The 24,121-nt window shown below is 32.1% G+C and overlaps 1 protein-coding gene across 4 annotated transcripts in view; it reads left to right on the forward strand.

Annotated features, from left to right (window-relative positions):
* Positions 1 to 557: 557 nt before the first annotated feature.
* LOC148624638 (beta-arrestin-1-like) overlaps positions 558 to 24,121 on the forward strand; it is a 77,685-nt gene continuing 54,121 nt past the window's right edge. Inside the window, exons 1-2 of one of the 4 annotated variants that reach the window (XM_088567419.1) lie at positions 558 to 989; positions 21,972 to 22,002. In XM_088567419.1, the coding sequence (XP_088423545.1) occupies positions 928 to 989; positions 21,972 to 22,002 (93 nt within the window). In that variant the 5' untranslated portion in view covers positions 558 to 927. Of the gene's footprint in view, positions 990 to 8,700; positions 9,075 to 14,438; positions 14,622 to 18,257; positions 18,434 to 21,971; positions 22,003 to 24,121 lie in introns of those variants that run through there. The other 3 variants (XM_088567418.1, XM_088567421.1, XM_088567420.1) reach the window with 3 other exon arrangements.

Here is a 24,121-nt window from a genome sequence, read left to right on the forward strand (position 1 = left end):
ATGATAAAAATGTTGTTTATTGAAAAATAACATAAATTTTCCATGTGCATATTTTGTTTATTGCACTTCGCCAATTCTTAAATAAACCGTTAATGAATTATTCACTTGATATGTATGTTTTAAAAGATGAGCGCTTGTGAAATAGCGTACAAAAATTCGTTTATGTTCTTTTTGGGGAGGGGTAAACTGGACTCAGTAGTCCATGCGGCGAAGGATTTATTAATATTTAACTCCTTGATGCCCGCGGCATAGCCTGAAAAATTCAGCTTGAATATATATCAAGATCATTTCTATGAAGAAAAAAAGAAAAAAGTCAATGCATTTTAACTTTTCCATTACGAAATTACATCACGTGCATTCTATTTTAACCAAATCACCTGTTTTACTAAAACAGGTGCCCGCAGGGAGATTCCCGTTAATGACGTCATAAGCGAAGTTGTAAAAATGTGTATTCTAACCACGTGACTTGTGTATTCTCAAAGAAAACAAAAGCACAATCAAAGAATGCCAGAAAAAGAAAATATTAAATGTCAGTTCATTTAACCATGATTCTATTACTGTAAATACTGCGTCATTGTTGCAAACACCGCGAGCGATGTGTATTGAATTTTTGTACGATAGGTCGAGGTCAAAGGTGACTATATCCGTCAACATGGCGATTTTACTCATCGAATGATGCAGTCCAATAGCTTATTTGTCAAGATTCTGATTGCTTGCATGCTTTATATATGAAAATAATGGTTCGTAATAACCAGACACATTATCTGGAAACTTCTGAAACATAGCTTTGGATTAAATTGTGTGCTATTTTGAAAATTATCACTGAACATCTGACAACTAAATCGAGCAGAAACCGATTTGTTTATCAATAGTTAATGGGGTATTGGAAATATTATCCATGTTAATATAAAAATTGTGTGTAAATAAATGGCTGGGAACGGACCAACGGATCAATCTTCTGATGACCAGAAACACAAGCAAGGTACCAGGTAGGTACATTTTGTTGATGTTCTGCTTTCATTAATTTATGGCAATTAATATGTTAATTGGTGGAGAATTTTCTTCAATTGTTTTATCATGGGGCAAAAACCATTACCAACAACTTAAAAATCTTAAGTAGAAAGCACATGTTCTGGCATAAAAAGTTGCATGATTGATAACTAATAAATTTGTTCAGCAACTTACATGTATGTTAAAAGAGTTAAGAATACATATACTCGAATTGACTATAGAAAAGATTATACTCATCAAAAAGATTCATTAAGTACATGTACCCTAATTCTTGCATGAAGGAATTAATAATAGATACAGAAATACATGAAAAAAAAATATATATATTATGATGCTGAAAAATGTATGCAACTTTGAATAACATGTACAAAAAATTCTACAAATGGTGTGTATTTGATACTTAAAATCAAATGAAATTATGCAATGCTATAAATCCCATTGTGACCTCTTATACATACAATATATCCAAGAACTGAAAATTTGCCTGAATTTCATAAAACAATTAAGACGGCAAATCAAATTCAGTGGTTCAAATTTACTTTTAAGGATGGGAGGTCTTAGACTTTTTCTAGTTTCAAAATCAATGTTCCACTTTAGGAAAACCATAAGTCTCAATAAAGTGTCAGTGAAAAGGGTTGAAAATCCAGGATTTAAGTAATTGCAGTTTCCTTTGGCCATCATAAGCCCTTTCTTATTTGATATTGAAGTGTTTATTCTTTACTTGCAAGAGTAAATACAATATAACATATAATGAACATTGGGATATCAACTGTTATTCATATACACTGTTCTGATACATTTACATGTACCCATATTGTATTGGGGACTCAAGTTACATGTAATAAGAACATTTTGATTAAAAGCTCTGGTCAACATATCAATAAAAAGGTAAAATTACCAATTAAGATTGTAATATACATGTACATGTATATGGTTACAGATGGGATTATGATTCTTCAAAATTGTTTGATATCAACTTATAACTGCATGTAAATGTATGATACAAAATGTACACATTTGTGCATTGTTCATTTTAATGTTAAGCTAAGTAAAAAGTTTAACACTTCTGAAGCACAACTGTTTTTATGAAAATCACACAAAACGGCTGAAGTATGTTTTGTTTACAGTATGAATGATACATTGTGCATGTATACTCTGTGGATGTGAAAACATACACATATGTAAGTAAACACTGTCCTGCCTCTGAAAATTTCACTTACCTATTTTCACTTACATTAATGAGATCAGGTTAAAGAGTTAATAGACCAAATTATTTAAAAAATAAATTCAAATATATTTTATTCCTATACATTGTATGTGTACATGTACATGTAGCACTTTAAATCTTGCATTGATACCCTGCCATTCTTTTCTTTGTACTCAATCAAAGCAGAATTGAGATAATTTTATTATAGATTTAGAAGACATTTGAAAGTGGGTGAAGAGGCTCATTGTATTTCATCAGCAAGTTACAAGTATTAACCACTTAAATATACCAAATAATATTGCACTTGGAAATTGCATTTGTATCATGTGTGCCATTTGATTTTACAATGAGATTCAACCCACACAAATACATTCAGACATTGTAATGTTGAGCATTGTTGATTATTTCATATAATTTCATATAATGAGGTTTATACTCGATAGTAATACAATATATCCACTAGAAAAGTCACATAAAATCTGAATATTTCTTAGAAAATATTCTATACTGTTCATTAGCTGTTACAAGGTACATGGACTGTAACATGATAATATGTACGTGTATTGTTTATATGTACAAATGTAACTACTCTGTACTATTTACATTATTTTTTATTTTTATTCTTTTATTACACTAGAACTTTTATGCAATTTGATTTCTAATTGTAAGAAGATTTTTCTTTTGTGAATTATAAATTGATATACATGTATGTAACTCTGCATGCACATGATTTGTGCATAGACCATATGTACATTTATACCTACTGTTATGCATGTATAAGCCATTTTATACAAATACATGTATATTGTATGTCTATTTCTTTACTTTCTTTCTTGCCAAATTTTTCAATATAAAGGAAGGGTGCCAACACTCAACACCTTCTGGATCTGCCACTGAAATGAACTATGTTAGTGTCTTTGCTTGATATAGGAATTGAACCTTGATACATGTAGGGGAATTAAAGGGCAATTTTTCTGTACATGGTTGCTTGATCAGCATGTCCATTATTGCCATACATTTTTCATGGCAATAAAAATCATGTTCGTTCAATTTCAAAAGTCAAAACATTCATGCTTGTACATTAACAATTTTCTATTTTTCATTTAACAGTTGAATTTCTAGTCTTTGGTAAGTTCCATCTTCTGAGATGGAACGTTCATTGTCAAAATGCGTCAACAATTGATAATGATATTTGATTACATCATAAGTGCAATATTACTCTGAGTATGTCAGGTAATTTCATCGACTGCTTTTGATATCTGAGTGATTGTGGAAGTAGTTTTTTAATCAACTTTCATCATCATATACATGCGTCATATTAATACCAACATGTGCAAACAGCATTACAAAATGTTACAATTACATTTAAAACATTGTATTTTTGCATTAAAACATCTCCATGAATAAAAACAAAAATTGATCATTTATAATCTTAAAAAAACCTCTGTAACCCAACCCCCCCCCAACCCACCAATTCAAAGGTTAGGGGTGCATGTACACCCAAATGCAAAAATTAGTGGGTATGCTGTTGATTAAAAACCTAGATGCAGAATAATGGCAGTTTGAAATGTCACAGTGAGCACAAAAGGGTAAATGTGATGTTCTGGTCAGACATCAGAACTGACTTTATTCTATTTATCTACTATAGCAACTGTTGATTTGACATAACTGTTGTCATTAGAAATTTCCAATATTTTTAGAGTCATGGCATACCCATTAGTCTGAGTCTGAAATAAAAAAAGGATAGTAAGAGTAATGAAAATAATGAAGTTGAATTGTTCTCTCTGGACCATTTGTCAGAATTACATATATTTGTATGTTCATGTACAATGTACAAATCTTAATGTAAATGTAACATAAAATTTGTTTAAGAGGAAGCACATGAAAATGATGAAGTTAATATACTACATGTACTCTTGACTTGAAGAAAAATCTTAAAAGGTTGAAAAATTGATGATTTGCATTTGTCTGTTGTACATTAGTGTGGATTGTTGAAAAGGGAAGAAGATGGTGATATTGAGGAAATGTTTACTTCATAAGGAAGCGTGATTGATATCATGTTGAGTCTTTCCGTGGTTTACTGGTGGTGTTAAAATACTTCTGTTTACGTGGACATGTATTTGTAATGACTAAAAAGGATGGTTAACTGTCAGATATCATGTGCATGTACGTGTATCTTCTCCTACACATGTGCCAAGTTTCGCTGACAGTAGTATTATTCAAAGTGTTCACAGAAACACCAAAAAGAATTAATTTCTAGACTAAAAGTTGGTCCCATTAATTGTAATTAAGATTTGTATAGACGACTGACATTCAGTAGTGCAATATACATGCATACATGTATTCTAGTTTTTCAGCTGACAAAATTCCAAAATTTAAAGTTTTTTAGATATGAATATGAGTGGGGCCGATCTTAAAAAAATTTGGTTTGCTGTTTATCGACCTATATATTAAAAACCTGCCTTCTCATTTTTTTTCATCTTTACCAAGACTTTTTTTAATTCTGTTCTTAGCACATTGCCCTTTTTGGCATTTTTCGGAGGAAAAAAAATTCACCTACCTACATTTGTACCTAGTTGCATCTAAAATTGTAAGTCAATAAACAACAAACCAAAATTTTTTCAAGGATGACCTGAGTTACAGCTACGGATGCTGCTGCATTCAAGGACAAAATAATTCTCAATTAAGTACATTGTATTTTCAAGAAAAAAAATTCTTCTATATGTATATTTACATGTACCTACATCTCATACCAATGTACAGCAACTAAACATTTTTTTATGAGTTGTTCAACTGTATCGGATTTGTGATATTCAAAGTACTGATACATGTAAAAGTACCTATGGTATTGCGGTTTCCTTTATCAAATTAATTCTACCAAGGGAAGGTTTTATGCATGTACATTGTATATGTAAAAATATATTTGTTAATTGGATGATTAATGCATGCACATTGTACATGTACAAAAATGTATGTGTAAGTTTGGCAGATTGATTTTTGTTGGGAGAGTTAAATTTCAACCACACTTTTCCATGGAAAGCAGAACATTTTAAAAAAATCTAGAGCATCACAATTTATTAAAGATTACCAATGTTTGTCTTAACTTTTTTCCTGGGTATCATTTTGAAAGAAAATACCTCAGTTACAGGTGAATGAAGTACAGGGTAACTTGGAAGAGATAAGCATTCTAAATTCATAATTATCATAACTAAAGATACCTTTTTTCTGCAATCCAACATGTACACGTTTTGATAAGAAGTGAGCAGTAGGAATTTTATCAAACTGAAGATAATTCACCTCTATATTTACTTCTAGATGTAATGGTGGTTTTGGAATCTCGCAATTTGCTAGTATATACAATATATTTACCAGATTCTGGGATATTTATTAATATATAACTCTTCCTCACCACCCAAAATACCTCATGATCCAAAAAAGATCTCATAATTTTGTGCAGTCTGCTGATACTGAAGAAAGACCGTGCTTAATTACAATTGGAAGTTAGGTTTTTTTTTTTCGCTAGGATTTTTTGCAACAAAAATACCAAATGTGAAAGGACATTTTACCCTCACATCAAAGTGGAAGCACACTTAGGTCTTAAATAAATCAAGACATACTTTGTCTTACAACAAAAGGGAAAATACTCTTTATTCTGGTAGTATCAAGCAGTATAACAAAGCTCGTTTATATAAAAGCCTGATACCAAAAGGTACACACTCTGCCTTAGAACTGAAGCACACTAGCTTGTGCTCTAATACTGTCTCCAATTATACTATGCCAAAGCACAATGTTGACTGATAACAGAGTGAAGCACACCATACACTCTTGTACACTTATACCAAAAGGAAAGCACTACCTCCCCTCTTACTATAGTAGAACACTTACTCTCATGCTCTGCTACTAGAGTGAAAGCACTATCTCCCCTCATGCAATAGTAGAACACCCACTCTCATGCCCCAGTACTAGAGTGAAAGATACTATAGTCTCATGCCTTAATACCAGAGTGAAAGCACTACATGTACCGGGGTATTTCCCCTTATACTATAGTATAACACCCACTCTCATGCCCTGGTACTAGAGTGGAAGATACTATAGTCTCATACCTTAATACCAGAGTGAAAACACTACATGTATTTCCCCTTATACTATAGTAGAACACCCAATCTCATGTTCTGGTACCAGAGTGAAAGTACTACCTCCCCTCTTACTATAGTAGAACACCCAATCTCGTTCCCTGGTACCAGAGTGAAAGCACTATCTCCCCTCTTACTATAGTAGAACACCCAATCTCGTTCCCTGGTACCAGAGTGAAAGCACTATCTCTCCTTACACTATAGTAGAACACCCACTCTCATGCCCTGGTACCAAAGTGAAAGCACTCTCTGCCCTAGAACTACTAAAAAGAACACTCCTGTACCCTTATACTGAAAAGAAGCAATTCTCTACCCTACAGCCATAGTAAAGCACACACTTTTGTGCCTTTATCCTACTGGGAAAGCATTCTTTGCCATACAACCATATATTGTTCCCTGATACCAGAATGAAAGCACACTCTACCCTACAACTATAGCAAAGTGCACAGTCTTGTGCCTTAATATGAAAGAAAAGTTATCTCCATTAGAACCACACATTCGTTTGGCCTGATTCTGAAAGGAAAGCCCTATCTGCTTTAACAACAAAGCTAATGGTACACTCTCTGATGATAATTTTTCACTTAGGTTCCAAACATTTTCATTGGAAATATATTAGATACTTATCAGCATTATTCAAAGTCTATAACATGATTGTTTGAAACATAAAGTCAAAAGTATTGGACAAACAGTCCTCTTTGTTGAAAGGAAATTTAGTCTGTTTACATGACACCATTCATACCTTTATTAAATTGTTTAGTTCAAGATATCAAACGTTGAAGTGTAGGTCAAAGATATCTATACCTAGAATTCATAAATATTATCAATATGGGATTTATTGTGTTAATATGAATGGGACAGGATTTGCCTCCCTTTTTGATGGTTCTGTAGCAAAATAAGATCCATTTACCATATGAAAGGTCCTTTATGTAACCTATTAACATGGCCTTGATCTATAATTGTTAATTTTTTATCTTTTGACAGTTAGCTTGGTTTATTAGTATTTTTTCTCCAGTATATATTTATAGTACTCATATGTTGAAGTTATTGACTAGTTTTGATTATAGCATACTTAGATTTGCAGTATATTACATGTACATGTATGATTAAGAAAAGCATGCTAAGAAAGTGTATATTGTACCTTCTTCACCATGACAATACAAAATACTCCTTGCATTTCAATAGATTATAAATAAAATTTGATAGCATTGTGACGGGATGTTCATTTATTGGCAAATGATGTTCATTTCAGAATATGTTATTTGACTTTGCATTGTTTTGTCCACATTCTGAATTGTTTACTTGCTATGTGAATTTCAGTGAGCAGCATGGGTGGTGTATTGCAAAAGCAGAAACTCCTCAACCTTCTGTAGTGCCTGAATTCACCCTAGGTGTTAGTTTGGTCTAGATGCTCTTTTCAGTGTATATTTATTTTCTTTAATGTTCTGTTCCTCTGTGGTGCTATTGTTTAAATTAATTTTCCTCCTTTAATTATGGTTGCAACACAATATCATTTAGGGGGTATTGGGGTAGGGAAGGGAAGTATTCTGCCTCTAATACAAAGGCTGATTGACCGAGTCTGTTTGGTTTGTCAAAATGTTCTCATCCTAAAGTGCATGAAATGTCTGCCACCGAATTTAAAAAAAAAAACAAACCAATTGATCAATAAATCAGTGGTCTCAGATTATTCCCTTGTTGTCCTAACTAAGCAGAATATGACTTGTGCATTCAATACAAAGTTATTGTTTGTATCAAGAACATTTTTGTGATTAAGAAAAGTCATGGAGTCTCTAGCTCTCTTTCATAAAATTTAATCAATGTAGAATTTCCTTGCCTCATTGCCTGATGCTATGTTAATCTTGAAGCTTGAAGAGGAAGATTAATCGGTTGCTAGTGAGACTTTATTATTTAGACCGTCTATGATCCAAAATTTTCTGCTTAAATGACTTGATTCATTTTAATGTCTTTTAGGAGGATTACATAGAAAAGCAATTTCAGGCTGGATTTCTTGAATCAATATTGAAATTTCACTTTTCAAACCATGACTTCTACTTAGGATATTTTTTATTGGTTGGCTGGTTGGTTTACTTTGAAGATGACTTACAAAGCAAAAAGAAAAAATCTGCTGTTCAATGAATTGTAAACAAATTTATACTGATAGGTTAATGTACAAGATGTACTGTTTAATATGTGGGTCGTTGGCCACTTATCTAGTTACTTTACATCAAGTTTAAATTTCCTGCATTGCTACTTCAAAATAGCCTAAATTTTGTTGAGAATCAGATATCTTCCTGATCGACTTTCTTGGAACTACTTGTAAATGAAGTCTTATAAACATTGCATGTTTCTGTTATATTTTGAGTCTTGACAAGTTGTTTGTGGACTAGAAACTACATTTCGGAAAATTTATTGACATGATTAAAAATGAAATTGCCTTTTCATATGGCATATGTCATATGATTCCACAATGACTTTGAAAATGAAAATCATAAAAATGAATTGAAACTGTTCCGTCAACTGAACATTGGGAATACCAAACTGATAAAAGTCAGACAGAGGATATTGTAAACTGATTTTTGGCCTATATACATTCGTTTCAATACCTTGATTGCCTAATATGGTATTTAATGTGTGTTTTATCATTGCGAATGTAAAAATTTAATGAGAAAGGGATATGAAGAACTCAGTGATTGTATCGAGGTATTTTTAATGGATGGAAAAACTAGGTATGTACATTGTACACCACCACGTTGTAATTTTTCCATATCCACTTATCATAATAGAATTGGGCAGTGCCCCTAAGATATATCTGTAAACATTTTTTTCTCTGTATTGTTATGTTTTGCATTTGTTTAATTTACTGCTATGATTTAAAAATATCATGGTTGTATATCTTTCAATAATTAGAGACTTTTTGTATTCATATTTTAATTAAAATATCATTTTGATGTAAAAATTACAAATCACTAATTGCATTAATTAATGCTAGCAATAGTTTCAAGTAACAATGGTAATGTTTTCTCAAGAGATAAAAGAAAATTTCTTATTCAACAGTACATTATATCTGTTTGTATAATATGTCTATTTGCTAATCGATGGAAACTGCTTATTCACCTTGTGTGCATTTTTAGCTCACCTTGCCGAAGGGTCAGAGAGTAGTTTTTCGCATATATCTCCAAAAACGTTAGGTTTGGCCAAATTCTGACGTGGATAAAACTGTTCAGCATGATGAGATCTATATGTGGTCAAATGTTTGTTTTAAACCATTGAGCCATGGAGTTACTGCCCTTTTTAGCTCACCTGGTCGGAGGCTATGTGAGCTATTGCCATCACTTCGTGTCTATCATCGTCCGTCGGCATTGTTAACAATTTTTCAAAACTCTTCTATCTTTAATAGAACTGATGTTGGGATTTTTGATCCATTGAAAACATGGCCCCTGTTACTGAAAATAGAACAAAGGGGGTCAGACAGTAGTTTATCACATATATCTCCAAAACCGTTAGATTTAGCTGAATTCTTTCAATTGCTGAAATGACCGTTATTATAAGGCCTTCAAAAGTCTTCAGGGATCAAATTTGTCAGGAGACTCCTTGTAAGAGGGAATTTGTGAGCCTTTGAAAAACATGACCGCTGTTACTAAAAATAGAACATAGACAGTAGTTTTTGTTCTAGAAAACTATGATAGATAGAAAGAAACTTTCAGTTTCTGAAGTGATCCTTATGATAAGTCCTATCAATGTCTTCTTGATTCAAAATTGAAGAATTTAGCATGCTAACTAAGAATTAATGTCATGCTTACCCATATTTCTTTGCATTTACAAAACATGAAAAGTTTCATGGTGTCATCATGAACAATACTATTGTTTTATCTTACCTGTGAGTAATGTCACTACAGAATAATGGTAGTTTTGAAATCAAGACCGATATCATAGCTAGCCCAAAAAGGTGGGATGTGATGTTCTGTCAAAATGTTCAAAACAGGCAATATTTTATTTATTGGCAATATCACACAGTAATGGGTTCAAATTTACTGTTGAGGATAAAAGTTTCTTGACCTTTGCTGATTGTAAGTGGAAAGTCCACATGATGTAAACCAAAGGTCCTCATTAGGTTTCAGTGTAGTGTATTGAAGGTCAGAACCTATGTTATTGAAATATTAAAAGTCCTGGCTAAAAAAACCAATGGTCTCAGACCTTGGACCTTTTCTAATTTGAACCCCTGATAGTGTTGTCATTGGAAATTGCACATATTTTCTAGCCTGAGATAGAAAATATCAGGCTGTATAAGAACAATGTAAAATGCTAAAGTTGCCACAGAAAAATTATTTCAGAATTGACTAATTTCTTAGAAGATAAGTCATATCATATTGATGATGAACTGATCTTATACAGCATGAGACCTCATCTTCCTTTTGGTATTTCCAAGACATCACAGTTATTCTACCTTGAGAACTTGTTGTCATTAAGGATTTCATAGCGGATTGTGATTTATGTACTACAACTGGTCATTTTTGAAAAAAATATGAAACTTGGTTCCCAAAATATATTATTAACATGCTTGCCATACATGTATAACGTGAAGCAGTCCATGTTTAGCTAGTTCAGCTTTCTAATTATCAGCACAAGATAACTTTCTGAAGAAAGCAATCAGTTTTGATAAATTGAGAGGATAAAAAAGATACAGATTAGATGAATCATTATTACTAAAGTGTTATCTCTAGGGATGTATTAGAAAGGTTATATTTACTCAATTTGGACAATATTGATTAAATGGTTGGGAGACCTTCAAGCAAAATGATGGAAACATCATTTGAGATTTATAGAAAAAGTTTGTATGGTGAAAATTTCTCCTTAAAATTAAAATGTTTAATTACTGGAGTTCAATTTAATGTTTATGTCTGGTAACCTCAAACAGGAAGAGAAATAATTTATTGGATTTCATTCCCAGGGGAGCTAACTCATTCATTTGAACGTCAACATGCTTTTTAGCTCACCTGGCCAAAGGCCATGTGAGCTATTGCCATCACTTGGCATCCGTCGTTGTTGTCCGTCGTCGTCATTAACAATTATACAAAACTCTTCTCCACTGAAACTGATTAGAACCAAACGTGGTATAAATGTTCCTTGGGGTATCCTGCATAGAACTGACGTGGTAATTTTTGATTCGTTGAAAGACATGGCCGCTGTTACTAAAAATATAACATAGGGGTCAGACAGTAGTTTTTCACATATATCTCCAAAGCCGTTAGGTTTAGCTAAATTCTGAGACAGAGTAAAAGTGTTCAGCATGATGAGATCTATCTCTTGTCAAATCTTTGTTTTAATCAGTTAAGCCATTTAGGAGTTATTGCCCTTTTTCAACGATTTTTGCTATTTTTAATGTTATTTCTTTCAAAAATCTCCTCTGACACTAATTGACCAATTGAAACTTAACTTGTTATGAATGTTCCTTGGGGATGGTGCATAGAATTGATGTGAGGATTTTTGATTCATTGAAAAACATGGCAGCTGTTACTAAAAATAGAACATAGCAGTCAGACAGCAGATTTTTGCATATATCTCTAAAACCATTAGGTTTAGCTGAATTCTGACACCGATAAATGTGTTTAGACTGATGATATCCATTTCTTGTCAAATTTTGGTTTTAATCTGTTAAGCCATGTTGGAGTTATTGTCCTTTTTCAATGATTTTTGCTAATTTTATTTTTATTTCTTTAGAAAATCTTCTCCTCTGATACTACTGAACCAATTGAAACCAAACTTGTTACAAATGTTCCTTGGGGTATCCTGCATAGAACTGGTGTGGGGATTTTTGATCCGTCAAAAAACACAGCAGCTGATACTAAAAATAGAACATAGCGGTCAGACAGTAGTTTTTCCAAAACTGTTAGGTTTAGCTGAATTTTTTCAATAGCTGAAATGATCCTTATTATTTGGACTACAAAAGTCTTCAGGGATAAAAGTTGTCAGATGACTCCTTGTAAGAGTTATTACCCTTGAAAGGAGAAAAATGACTCTTTTTTTTTTAACAGTTTTCAGTCAATATTTTTAAAACTATGATAGATTAGAAGAAACTTTCAATTGTTGAAATGATTCTTATGATAAGCCCTACCAAAGACTTCTTGAGTCAAAATTGTTGGACAACTTCTTGTTGAATTTATTGCCTTTGAAAGGAAAAATTCAACCAGGTGGGTGATTCAGGCTCCTGGGAGTCCCTTGTTAATATTGCAGGGAGTTTTTAATACATAAAGAAATGCATGTTTCCAAGTTAGTCCTTGAACAGTCTTTTAACAATTTTAAGTCTTTCTATTTCTACCTGTTAGTATAGTCAAACATGTACTAATAGATGGAAATTATAATATACATTTTCCTTTACATTTACATACATGTACCATATATGCATACTTGCATGGTAAAATTAGCATCTATTTTTAGCAGTCATTACAGCATTGTGCTGAATACAGTAAGGGAAAGATGAACAGTTTATTTTTGAAGTGAGGGATAAATGACAATAGCATAGTAATTTTAATAAACTGAATGATATAATGAAATGGGGAACCCATTTAAGTTCTTCAGTCCCCATATACAGTATATACAATTTTTGGCTTATTTTTTTCATGGGATGTCATATTGATTTAGAATCTGTCTCAATTCATTCTGAAGTACTGCTTTGTAGATTTTTTTCATTTGTGAAAATATGCCAATTTTGAGACAAAAAAAAGGTCTAGGAAATTTTTTTACTCTTTAGATTATCTGAAATTAAACCAATAGTTGAAATTGCATGTAGTTTTAATGTGGAGATCAGATTGAATTTTAGGATGCTTCTTTGACATTATAGGTTGTACATGTACATTGTACACGGTTATCGTCATGGTTACACAACCAGAGAGGTAGCTTCTACAGATGGATGCTAAAAGTAGGCAACAGAACAAACTTTTTAATGTGTTGGTTTAGAAAGGTTTTACTCTATAATATATCTGTTATCTGTCTGTCATGTCTGGTTCAGAAACAACACACCCTCATTGAAAACTGTACTATTTTGTGATACCAAACAATAACTACCTGTAATTATGCATGAATTGTCTGTGTTCGCCATCATTAGCTGTTAGTTGTCTGTTAAAAAGGCTATTATTATTTTGTGGGTACACCTGCTGTTTTCCTCAGTGCTATTTATCTTGGTGAAGATTATCCAAAAAACTGTATTCTTTAATTTTTTATCATTTGATGAGGAGAGTGTTTTAGTACGTTCAGCTTTGAATTTCAAAGAATGTGTGATGTTTGTTATGTGTCTGTCTGTCTGTATGTTATATTTCTGAGGGTTTTATATGTTGAATTTCTATTGTATGTCTTCCTGAATATTTTGGTTTTATCATATATTTATGTCTATTTTCCAGATATATGTACATGTCTGTTTGTCTGTCTCAGTGTGTTTGTCATACTTTGAGGATTGAATTAAATTATCTTTAGATTATATTTCTCATAATATTATATGTGAAATCTATTATCACCAAAACACATGCTACTTTATATAGCTTTTTCGGTAATGTTTAATTCTGTATAGGGGTTGCAGTGCTCTTATCGTCTTAAAATAGAATTATAAAATTTACATACATCATTTTAAAAGACAAGCTTTATGAGACCTTAGCTCACTTAGTATACGAGGTGTCATTTTCCATACTTGATTGTCTGTCACATAGGAAGCATGAAGCTATGGTATGAGTGGACATGCTTGTTGGTATCAGTAATCTACATTATTTGAGGAATTACTGGAAATCCAATTGTTTATGGTAGTATTATAATGAAATTAATTGTTATTAGTTACCCCCTTTCCCTGTTGTCTTAATTGAAATTTAACTATTCTTCAACTTTCCATTTTTGTGGAGTGTAATTGATTCTTGAAAGCATCTTTTCCAAATACTTTCCAGCTTAAGTTATTATTCCTCTGAGGGTCCTATTTCTTCCTTACAAGGCAAAACTGTGTAGTTTTTAATCCGGGATATAAGCTAGCTTGTGATGTGGTTTTGCTTCAAACAGAGATGTATCTGTTCACATTGTTTAGGTTAAGAGGGTAATGACTTTACTATCATAGTGAGAGTTACAAGTGCTGCCAAATTGTTGGTGAGAAAAACATGCATTGAATAGTACCAGATGATTTCACTGTAGTTCTGACAATGTTAAAGGATTATTAGCATAGTGTATATGCTTGTTTTATATGAGAGATTTTCAGATTTTTGTGAATTTGGAACTGTCTTGCTATTCTTTTGAATGACAGGGTAAGATTATATTTCAAAGAATTTTGAGATATATTGTTTTATTTATCTTTTTCTGTGTAAGAGGCATTGACCTCTAATCTACTTATACATAAGTTGTTGCAGTTTTGTTCCCCTACCTGTTCCATAACTGCCAAGTATCATGATTTGTGATGGGTTTCCACAATGACAGCTCCAAAATTTCAATTTTCGAAGGGTACTATTGACAAAAATTTTAAACCAAACAAATTAAGTACTGTAAGTAATGCATTATATTTGCTTTGTCCAGAAATCATCACTTAGATGGAATTGAAGGCCCTATAATGGTTTACTTGGATGCTGGAGACCATTTCATGCATAAAAACCCCATGTACATTTTCAAATATTGGCGGGTACATTTTTCATAAGATTTTTACCCTCTCCCCATTTCAGTAACATACTGATGGAAATTGAAGAAAGGGAATGTAAAATGCAACTAAAAAATCATTTCACAGTTACAGAACTTAACATTTTTGCGATTTTTTTTTTTTTTATTTTAAAGTAGATTCTTAATGATCTGTGCATTTACATATTTCTGAAAACAAGTAGAAAAATAAATAACACAAGAAAAAAAAAACAAAAAACAAAAAACAACATTTACTAACGGAAAGTTGTGACTAACATGCTTAAAACAATAATTTTCGTTTTTTTATATTTTCATTACTAAATCTCTAATCTAGTTTTACAAAGTAAAACAATCTCAATCTTCAGGTTCCTGAGGTTCCATTTAACCTTTGATTTCAAGTCAGTTGATTAGTTGAATTTTTCAGTTCATTTTGTGAAGTTTTTTTGTTGAACTGAAACCTGGACCATCAGGCTTGGACTTAAATTTAAAGACTTCTAAGGTAAAGAGTACCATATAGAGTAAGTGGCAAGAATGAGGAGAGAATTGTTTACAATGTTGAAATAGATTGGAATTGATTGAATGTATTTATTGTTTATCTTTATGACCTTGAATAGGGACTAAGGTATTAGAATCTGTTTTCAGGTTTTCTTTTGATTGGCCTTTTTCGTATGTATACATATGTTTACATGGCTCTTTGAAGGATGAAATACTATGACCAATTGTTTCTTGCAAACATTATTGGAGTTACTGTTGGGGAATGTCCTAACATGTTTTCTCTTGATGAAAACTGAACAATTTGGTCTATTTAGGGAGATGTTTAGTTCATGGAGGATCTTAATGCATTAAAACTCATATGTCTTTTTTTGAATTGGTTCCTATCAGACAATGAGATTTCACTGTTTTTTTTTGTTTTTTTTGGCCAGGTTGCACTTAGTGCAAATTGTCTTATAGAATGGTGCATTGTGGGTAAGCAGGGAAAGTATTTTCATTTTTCATTTTTCTCAGCCACTATCGTGGGATGTGATTCCAGGTCAGTTGCTCTTCTACTTCCTGTTTACGTCAGCCTATCCATTTCTTTCTTTGACCAATTCTAAGTATCTTAATCAATAGACATACATCATTAGTCTACAAAACTAATGGAGATCAGGGTCCAATTCTTGCTGAAGAGAACTTGGAATTAATAGTTACCATAGGAATAGATACCACTGATACCACTGGTGACTGCACTGAGTGGTAAACAAGAAATTTAATTCTTTTTTTAACTGTTAGATAACATTTGCAGCATTTCAGTATTCCATTCTCTGGTAATATCTGGCAAATCAAAATCCATAGTTTGATCCATGGCTTTAAGTAAGAGGGGTCATGGGACAACAAGCACTGAATTAGGCAAACATATTTTAGATCAGTTTCTGATTATTTGCCCCTCTGAATGTAAGAAAGGGTATTGATAATGTTTTGCCAACTAGATGTTTTACTTGAATCAATTTGCATATTGCTTTCCCCATTTTTCTGCTGTTTCTACAAATGTTTTATAAATTTTATATATACATGTAATTATAGTACTCAACTTACATGTAACCCCCCTTTATAATCTAAGTGGAAACGTGAAATGTATGTTCACTTTTCAATATCAAATTACTAAAATTGACTTTGAATTTTAGCTTTAGTGATTATACATGTACCTTTTATTTTATGGACTTGATAGCAGTGTGCTTCAAATAAAAAAAAATATATTCATGTTTGCATTTTTATGAATTGTACAACCCTTTGCCAAAATTCTAAGAGAATTTTCTGATTAGAATTTATATGAATAAGTTAAACACTGTATGTTTACATAGTATTTCTTTGGTTTTTTTTTCTAGCAGCTGCAATTTGTCAGAATTTTCTGCCAAAACTTTTTCAATAACTTTTTGCTGGTATTTATGCAATATACAGATAATGTTGTCATAATGAATGAGAGAGATATACTTTATGGTCTAAATATAGTAACATGTCGTGATTCCCTGCTGAAAAAAATCATGCAGCAGTATAATATACTGCTATTCAGTGTGTTATTCAGTTGCGTCCTTATCAGGTTGAATAGGTTTTAAGGAGTGCCGTAAGAAGGCTTGACCAACCTTTTAGACAGTATATTTATTGTATAAGGTTTATATAATATTCTTATCAGTTTTCATTGATTAGGTTCCTATGAAAGTTTCTCATTCTATACATTGAAATTTGAATCTCTGAGGGATTAACTAATTTGTTTGGTTTGGACAGGTGAATAGTTTACACAGGTCTAAAAAATCAATGAAAAACTGATTTTAAAGAGCATCAAAAGATGTCTGGTTTGGAAAAGGTTGCATGCATAAATTAGGCTTTATTTAAGACAGGTTTTTGTATACATTTTAGGTGATTTTGGTTTTGATAGATGAAGTGTTTATGAGTGTTTACATTGGATGATGTGCTAAAAAATACAATGGGCTTTTATACAGCCAATTACTGTTATTTGTGTGATCCTTTTTGTCAATGAATGAAGAAAAGAATTATTCATTGGGTCTGAAATGTATAAGTCTGTGTTTCTGTCCATGTAAGTTGTACTTATTGATATGTACTCAGTATGTATACTTTACTTGAACAGAAGAGTAATATACCATATGATTTCTTCAATAAAAATGAAAGCAAAAAGTTAGCACTCTTTTTGCATTATATTGTTCTAGTGGTAATATTGTTGATATTGGAATCAGAATTGATCATAGTTTTCTATGGTAATTTGCACAGTTTGGATGAGTAGTATTTCACACAATCATTGGTTGGATGGATAGCCCATATGCAACTTACTTGTCTTGTAATATCTTATGAGATTAGTAGGGCTTATTTAGCCAAGATCAGTAATCAAATGAGGGGAAGTTTTGTCACAAGTTTCAGCACATGACTTCATTAAAAGGTACATTCAGTCAAGTGTAGCAGTACTAGTCACCTTGCCCAGATCTACCTCAGTTTGGTGAACATGCCATGTATAGTACATTGCCTAAGTCAGAATGCAGCTGTTCACTGGATTTTTTTTCCATTTTTTTATTTTTTTTATTTTGATCTCCATTGTAAATCTGACCTATCTTATACCTAATATGTTTATTACATGTATTACAATATTGATTTCAGCGATTGGACTGATTTGATTGATTTGCTACCTGTTATCACAATGGGTAATTAATCGTCTTGCCTTTTGTCACGATCTTATTACAAGTATTGATGTTTTCTTCAGCAGCTTTTCGCAAAATATAGAAAAGTAATACATTTCAACGTGAGAAATAAGCTGATTGGGAAAAATCACATGTTGTCCATAGTAATTAAGGAAAGTATAATCATTTCCTTGTGATCTTTGCTTTGTTAGTAGTTGTGTCTCAAAAATAATCATGCCTTGTGCGAATACTGTAGAGGAAAGTTTAAAAATTTCTGCTTCAAAAACAAGGTAAGAACACCATATTGGTTATGCAGCAATTTTTTTCTATTTTCAGACATCCACATTAGTTATTCAGGTCAAATTGTCATGATACTATTCAGTGTCATGACCTCTTGTACAAACATTGAGTTAATAAAAATGAATGGTTCATGGACCAACCAAGCTTTGTATCAAGTTCTACTTAAAGAGACTCAATCATTGCACTAATGTAACTATTGGAAGATAAAGGCTACATAGAGATACATGTGTGTACCAAACTGTCCCTACATGATACAAATTATTATACATTAATACAAAAAGTTTTTGTTCATTTTTTACATTTGCCTGTTTTTGCACAGGAAGTGGGTAATCATCTTTGAAAAAAGTCCTGGTTTACTATTTATCATGGACGATTTTTTTCTGCTTTATCTTGAGAGTTTTTTTCTTTTTTTTGTTTTTTGTTTTTTTTATACATATTAATATATATTCTGTATAGATATTCATTTGCACAATCATCATTTTCGCTGTTTTTGTCACAATAAAAAAATAAAAAAACAGAACTAATTATCAGGTTTCACTAGAATATTGTGAAGACAAGTTTCAAGAAAGCTTAATTCTGAAAAAAAAATGAAAATAGATGAAATACCCTGTGTGGAGATATTCCAAGCATGTCTAATTTTTGGAAACATTAGAGTGAATAAACATGTGGATCATTACGGTGTATCCATCTGCACCTTGGAAACTGATTTGTTCAACGTGTCATTGCTTTGTTTTCTTCTTTCATCTATCCACGACTTGACTTTTTATGAGCAACTTTGCAGGTATTTCCAGAAAAGCAGAGGATGCTTACCCTACCGGTGCACCTTTTTCATGCTCCCAGTTTTTAGTGGCGTCTGAGTTGCTCATTTACTTTTGTTACTTTGTATGTATTATTTTGGTTATTTTATGTTCTTTGTTGTGTATGTTTGTTTTCCATGTCTGGTCTTTGTCCATGAATTACATTCTTTTGATTTCTGCTAGAATCTTGGTTCCCTTGATTACACTTGCTTGTGTTCATTTCTTGTAAAATGTGATTTAGTTAACTATTGATATATATGTATTTTTTTTGTGACACTTTTACATGTATGTATGTGCATATCAGAACATTCCCAAATTTACCTTTGAGAAAGACACACTATCTTAGGTTTTGGTGATCAGACACTGAACAAAGAGGAAGAACAGTGTTTTTTTTTTTACTTTGTTTGAAGTTGTCTGCCTGAAATGCTAGTATGTGTATAGAGGGAAGTTGAAGTTTTCTGCCTGGAATGCTAGTATGTGTATAGAGGGAAGTTTGAAGTTTTCTGCCTGAAATGCTAGTATGTGTATAGAGGGAAGTTGAAGTTGTCTGCCTGAAATGCTAGTATGTGTAGAGAGGGAAGTTTGAAGTTTTCTGCCTGAAATGCTAGTATGTGTGTAGAGGGAAGTTGAAGTTGTCTGCCTGAAATGCTAGTATGTGTATAGAGGGAAGTTGAAGTTTTCTGCCTGAAATGCTAGTATGTGTATAGAGGGAAGTTGAAGTTGGACATTTTGCTATTGATTTAAGAGCAGTGTTTCATAAATAGTTTCGATCAAATATTTAGCCCTTGAAGATCCTTAGTATTTACATGCAGTTTATTGCTATGAATTTCTAAAGTTCATTGAACTACTAACCTCAACAGCAACCTTTAAAGAAGTGTCCAAGGACATAAAATCCCTTTCTCTGGCAAAATCTGTGGGAAGTTAATGGTTTCTAAGATTGTATCTTAAACTCTGCTATTGTATTTTATTTTAGGTTTTTTTTTTGCAATCAAATATTATCTCATTAGCCAAGACAATTTCCGACTTGCTGTGTAATTAATTTCAAAGATTAAGTATGTGTTTCATGCTCAAGGACACTTATCACAAATAACTGGTATATTCATTTTCAATTCAAAGCCAATTTTCTTGCATTTGATTTGATAAAACATAACTTTTTTTTTTCAACAATCAGTCATTCAATATGCTGATTACATATTTGCATGTGATAATTAGATTTGTTGAAGTTTTAGTTGACTTGCTTGGTACTCCAAATGTGGCAAGTTAACAGTGATTTTCCATATTTAATGTTCATGCAATACTGAAATTAGTGAATAGTGTTTAGTTATGGGTTCTTGAGCAATAGTGAAGTCCCTTAGGAGGGTTGGCCCAGTTTTTGATACTAGTGGTTGTAATGACAGTGTGGGTGGGGGTAATTAAGGATGTTGGTGTGAACAGTAAAAACTAAATATAAGGGTGTTTACATCACATAGGGGTTTATTAGGTATTTAATTTCAATAATTATAATGATTTACTTGTGAACATTTGAAGATGAAATAATGGAAGTTTAACAAGTGTCTGAAAAACAATAAATATAAAAGGTACAATAAACAAAAAATGAAATAAAAAAGTTGCAATAATCCAGTAATGAGAAAAATAAGAGAAATGTCTTTATTTTCTCACCTAAAATCAGTTTATCGAAAATGACAGCAGATCTGAGGAAAAAAAGTGCATACATATCTGTATCAGCATTTTCCTCACATAAACACTTAAATGAACATATACCAGTTGACATGTATATCTATCTATACATAGACTAATTTTTGTAAATGTTATAGTAAATTTTCCTTCACATACAATACTAAGTTACCACATTCAATAACCTGCACAGCTAAGTTTTAAACCAGCACTGATTTATTATTTAGGTGGGAGTTGTGTCCCATTAATTTGAACTTAGGTGTTGAAATATGTCCCATAAATTCAAACTTCCATGTATTACAGTAGGCATTGAAATATATACAGTACTTAGTGAAAATTTTTGCTTATATCAGAGGTTGTCACCATCAATAAACAACACTAGTTTAAATGTCAGTGCTATAACATTTGTTTTTGGAGTTATGTCCCTTGGACATTTCCATGAGTATATTATGCACCAGTTTAAATATTTTAAATTTGGAATTGTTTTGTAGTATAGCATATAAGTAAAAACTAATGTTTAAACGCTGAAGGGATTAGTAAATTTATTTGGCTTTTATCTTACTAACCTAAACCTTTAACCACAGTGACATGACTAACTTTCTAAGTAGGTGATCACTTTCTCCAACCTATTTTGTAATAAAAATAATTCTTTTTCAAATAATACTTTGTTTTGAAAGAAGAAACAAGTGCTTTTTTCAAATTGTATGTCTTGAGATTTCCTTATATTGGTAATTTCATCATTTTTCTTATTGTTGCTATATATTTTGTATGTTCCAGGCCTTTGTCATAATACAAATGGTATAATTGATTATCGTTGACAATGTGACATTCTACTGACTGCGATGTTGTGAATAAATAGAATCTGGTCCATTTGATAGAAAATATCACTGACATTTCATCTTGCATTATCAGGTTTGCTTTGGTACTACAAAAGTATCTGTTTTCAACTTACAATCTGCTGCTCTTTTGTATATTTATTGATCTAGAGTTCTTTTAATTTCAAAAGGTCTTTATTGTTTTTTTTTTCTCCTTCAAAAATTCTCTTTTTCTTTTGCAGAGTTTTCAAGAAGAGTAGTCCAAATGCAAAAGTGAGTATCATGTACTGTTAATGTGGAAATTTAGGACAGAATGATTTTTTTAGCCTTTATTTATCAGACCACCTTAATATAGAGGATGTCATTGATACTCTGATCTTATAAACTGAGTTCTCTTCATTGTGTCTGCTCTTAAATATATGAATATTTTCTGCTAGGGGGACAAAACCTGCACTTGGTGCCTTTTAAGTTCAATAACGTCCCGATAACTCGGCTGCTGTGGTAAATTCAAAGCTGAGGAACAACCCATTGTGCTATTATATAACAATTCAAGGTCGGTAACGTGTTAACTCATAACTATGTTCAGATAATCGTTTATGATGGAAAATGCATTAAGAATGTATTTGAAGATGGTTTATGTGAACGAAAGGCTTTCTTGATGTTGAAATCTCTTAAGCTCTCTTTGACAAGTAGAATTACCAATATTAATTAAATGAATTAATCAGTGCTTTTTATTGTGGCGTCATCCTAGCATTAGGGGTTTTGTATTGCTGAACAAACTATTGGCTTTAATTGTGTTTGTCATTTTATCTGCATAAGCTTCCAAAGGACGCATGTGAAGTCGATCAAGGGGATCAATAAATATGTTCTATTGCTTAATTCTGAAAATACACAATGTAATAATAAAGTGACAGTAGAAGCCACTGTTGGAAATGACTTTTCCTGTGAGACATGTCTGGAACTGTCTGTAGTGGAATTTTAGAAATTGAATGTTTTTATCTTATACAACAACTGTTATTGAGGTGACTTTAGTTTAGAATTATAACATATATATTTATTTGCCTTTTTAGATGGAACGTCATACATCATGCATAAATTCTGAAGACGTAATTTGTCTGAATTCATCTGTTGAGAAATTTTTGAAAAAGAAAACATTGCTATTTCTGAAGAAAAAAGACCTGTAACATTCTACAGTGTAGTAATTTTGAGTTACTTTTTCAAAGGCTAGACAGAAAATTGTTTTGAGAAAATACATAATAAAAGTTATTTGTATAAATTTATGTAATGGTAAAATCCATCATCTACAAATAACTTATTTCTAATCTGGTATTAAATAGAAAGTAAACAGGAGAAGACAAACAAGAAACAAGATATCCATAATTCACATACAAAGATTAGACCAATAAAACAGACATAAAAACTGTAGAAATGAATATGTGACAGGAACCATGATTATAGGAAATAAATTATTAGGTTTTAATCATTTCTAAGATTATTGTTGAAAAAACAATTGTGGTCAGGTAACACTAAGTCAATACCTTGGTACTAAAATGATAATATAAAAGTTTATAGAGTTTAATGAATGCCATGGGATGTTATTAATAATAAGAATAGCAATATATCATGAATCAGATCTTCCAAGGATTCAAATATACATGTACATGTAATAGGAAACCTTGGAAATAATTGGAATAATTTGGTTCTTAAAAAGATATGTGTTAGGAATAATTGGGATTTTGATTAGTTTTTCTGTTCTACCTGACTCCTACAAAAAAAAACAAAAACAGAGTACCTGCTTTGCATCTATGGTGCCAACATTTTGTTCCATACGATTTTCCAGTTATATAGTGTAGTAAAAAAACCATTAGCACCATCTTTTAAAAATGAAATAGTATTTTTTTAATGAAGATGTAGAGTGCTCCATTCAACTACAGGAGACTCAGGTTTAAAAAAAGATTTTAAAATGGGGAGGCACTCCTATATCTTCAAACACAATCCATATAGAATATAGAATGAATACTGGTTTGGAGACAGAATAATGTATCTGCCTACCTACTGCCTGAGGAGATGGAATAATGTGTCTGCCTACCTACTGCCTGAGGAGATGGAATATTGGGTCTGCCTACCTACTGCCTGAGGAGACGGAATATTGTGTCTGCCTACCTACTGCCTCAGGAGACAGAATATTGTGTTGGCTGGGGACACGGAATATTGTGTCTGCCTACCAACTGCCTGAGGACATGGAATATTGTGTCTGCCTACTTACTGCCTGGGGACATGGAATAATGTGTCTGCCTACTTACTGCCTGGGGACATGGAATATTGTGTCTGCCTACTTACTGCCTGAGGAGACTACTTACTGCCTGAGGAGACAGAATATTGTGTCTGCCTA

Source organism: Perna viridis, chromosome 2 (assembly GCF_037379345.1).
Source record: "Perna viridis isolate PV_CMFRI_1.1 ecotype Kerala chromosome 2, ASM3737934v1, whole genome shotgun sequence".
Lineage (NCBI taxonomy): Eukaryota > Metazoa > Mollusca > Bivalvia > Mytilida > Mytilidae > Perna > Perna viridis.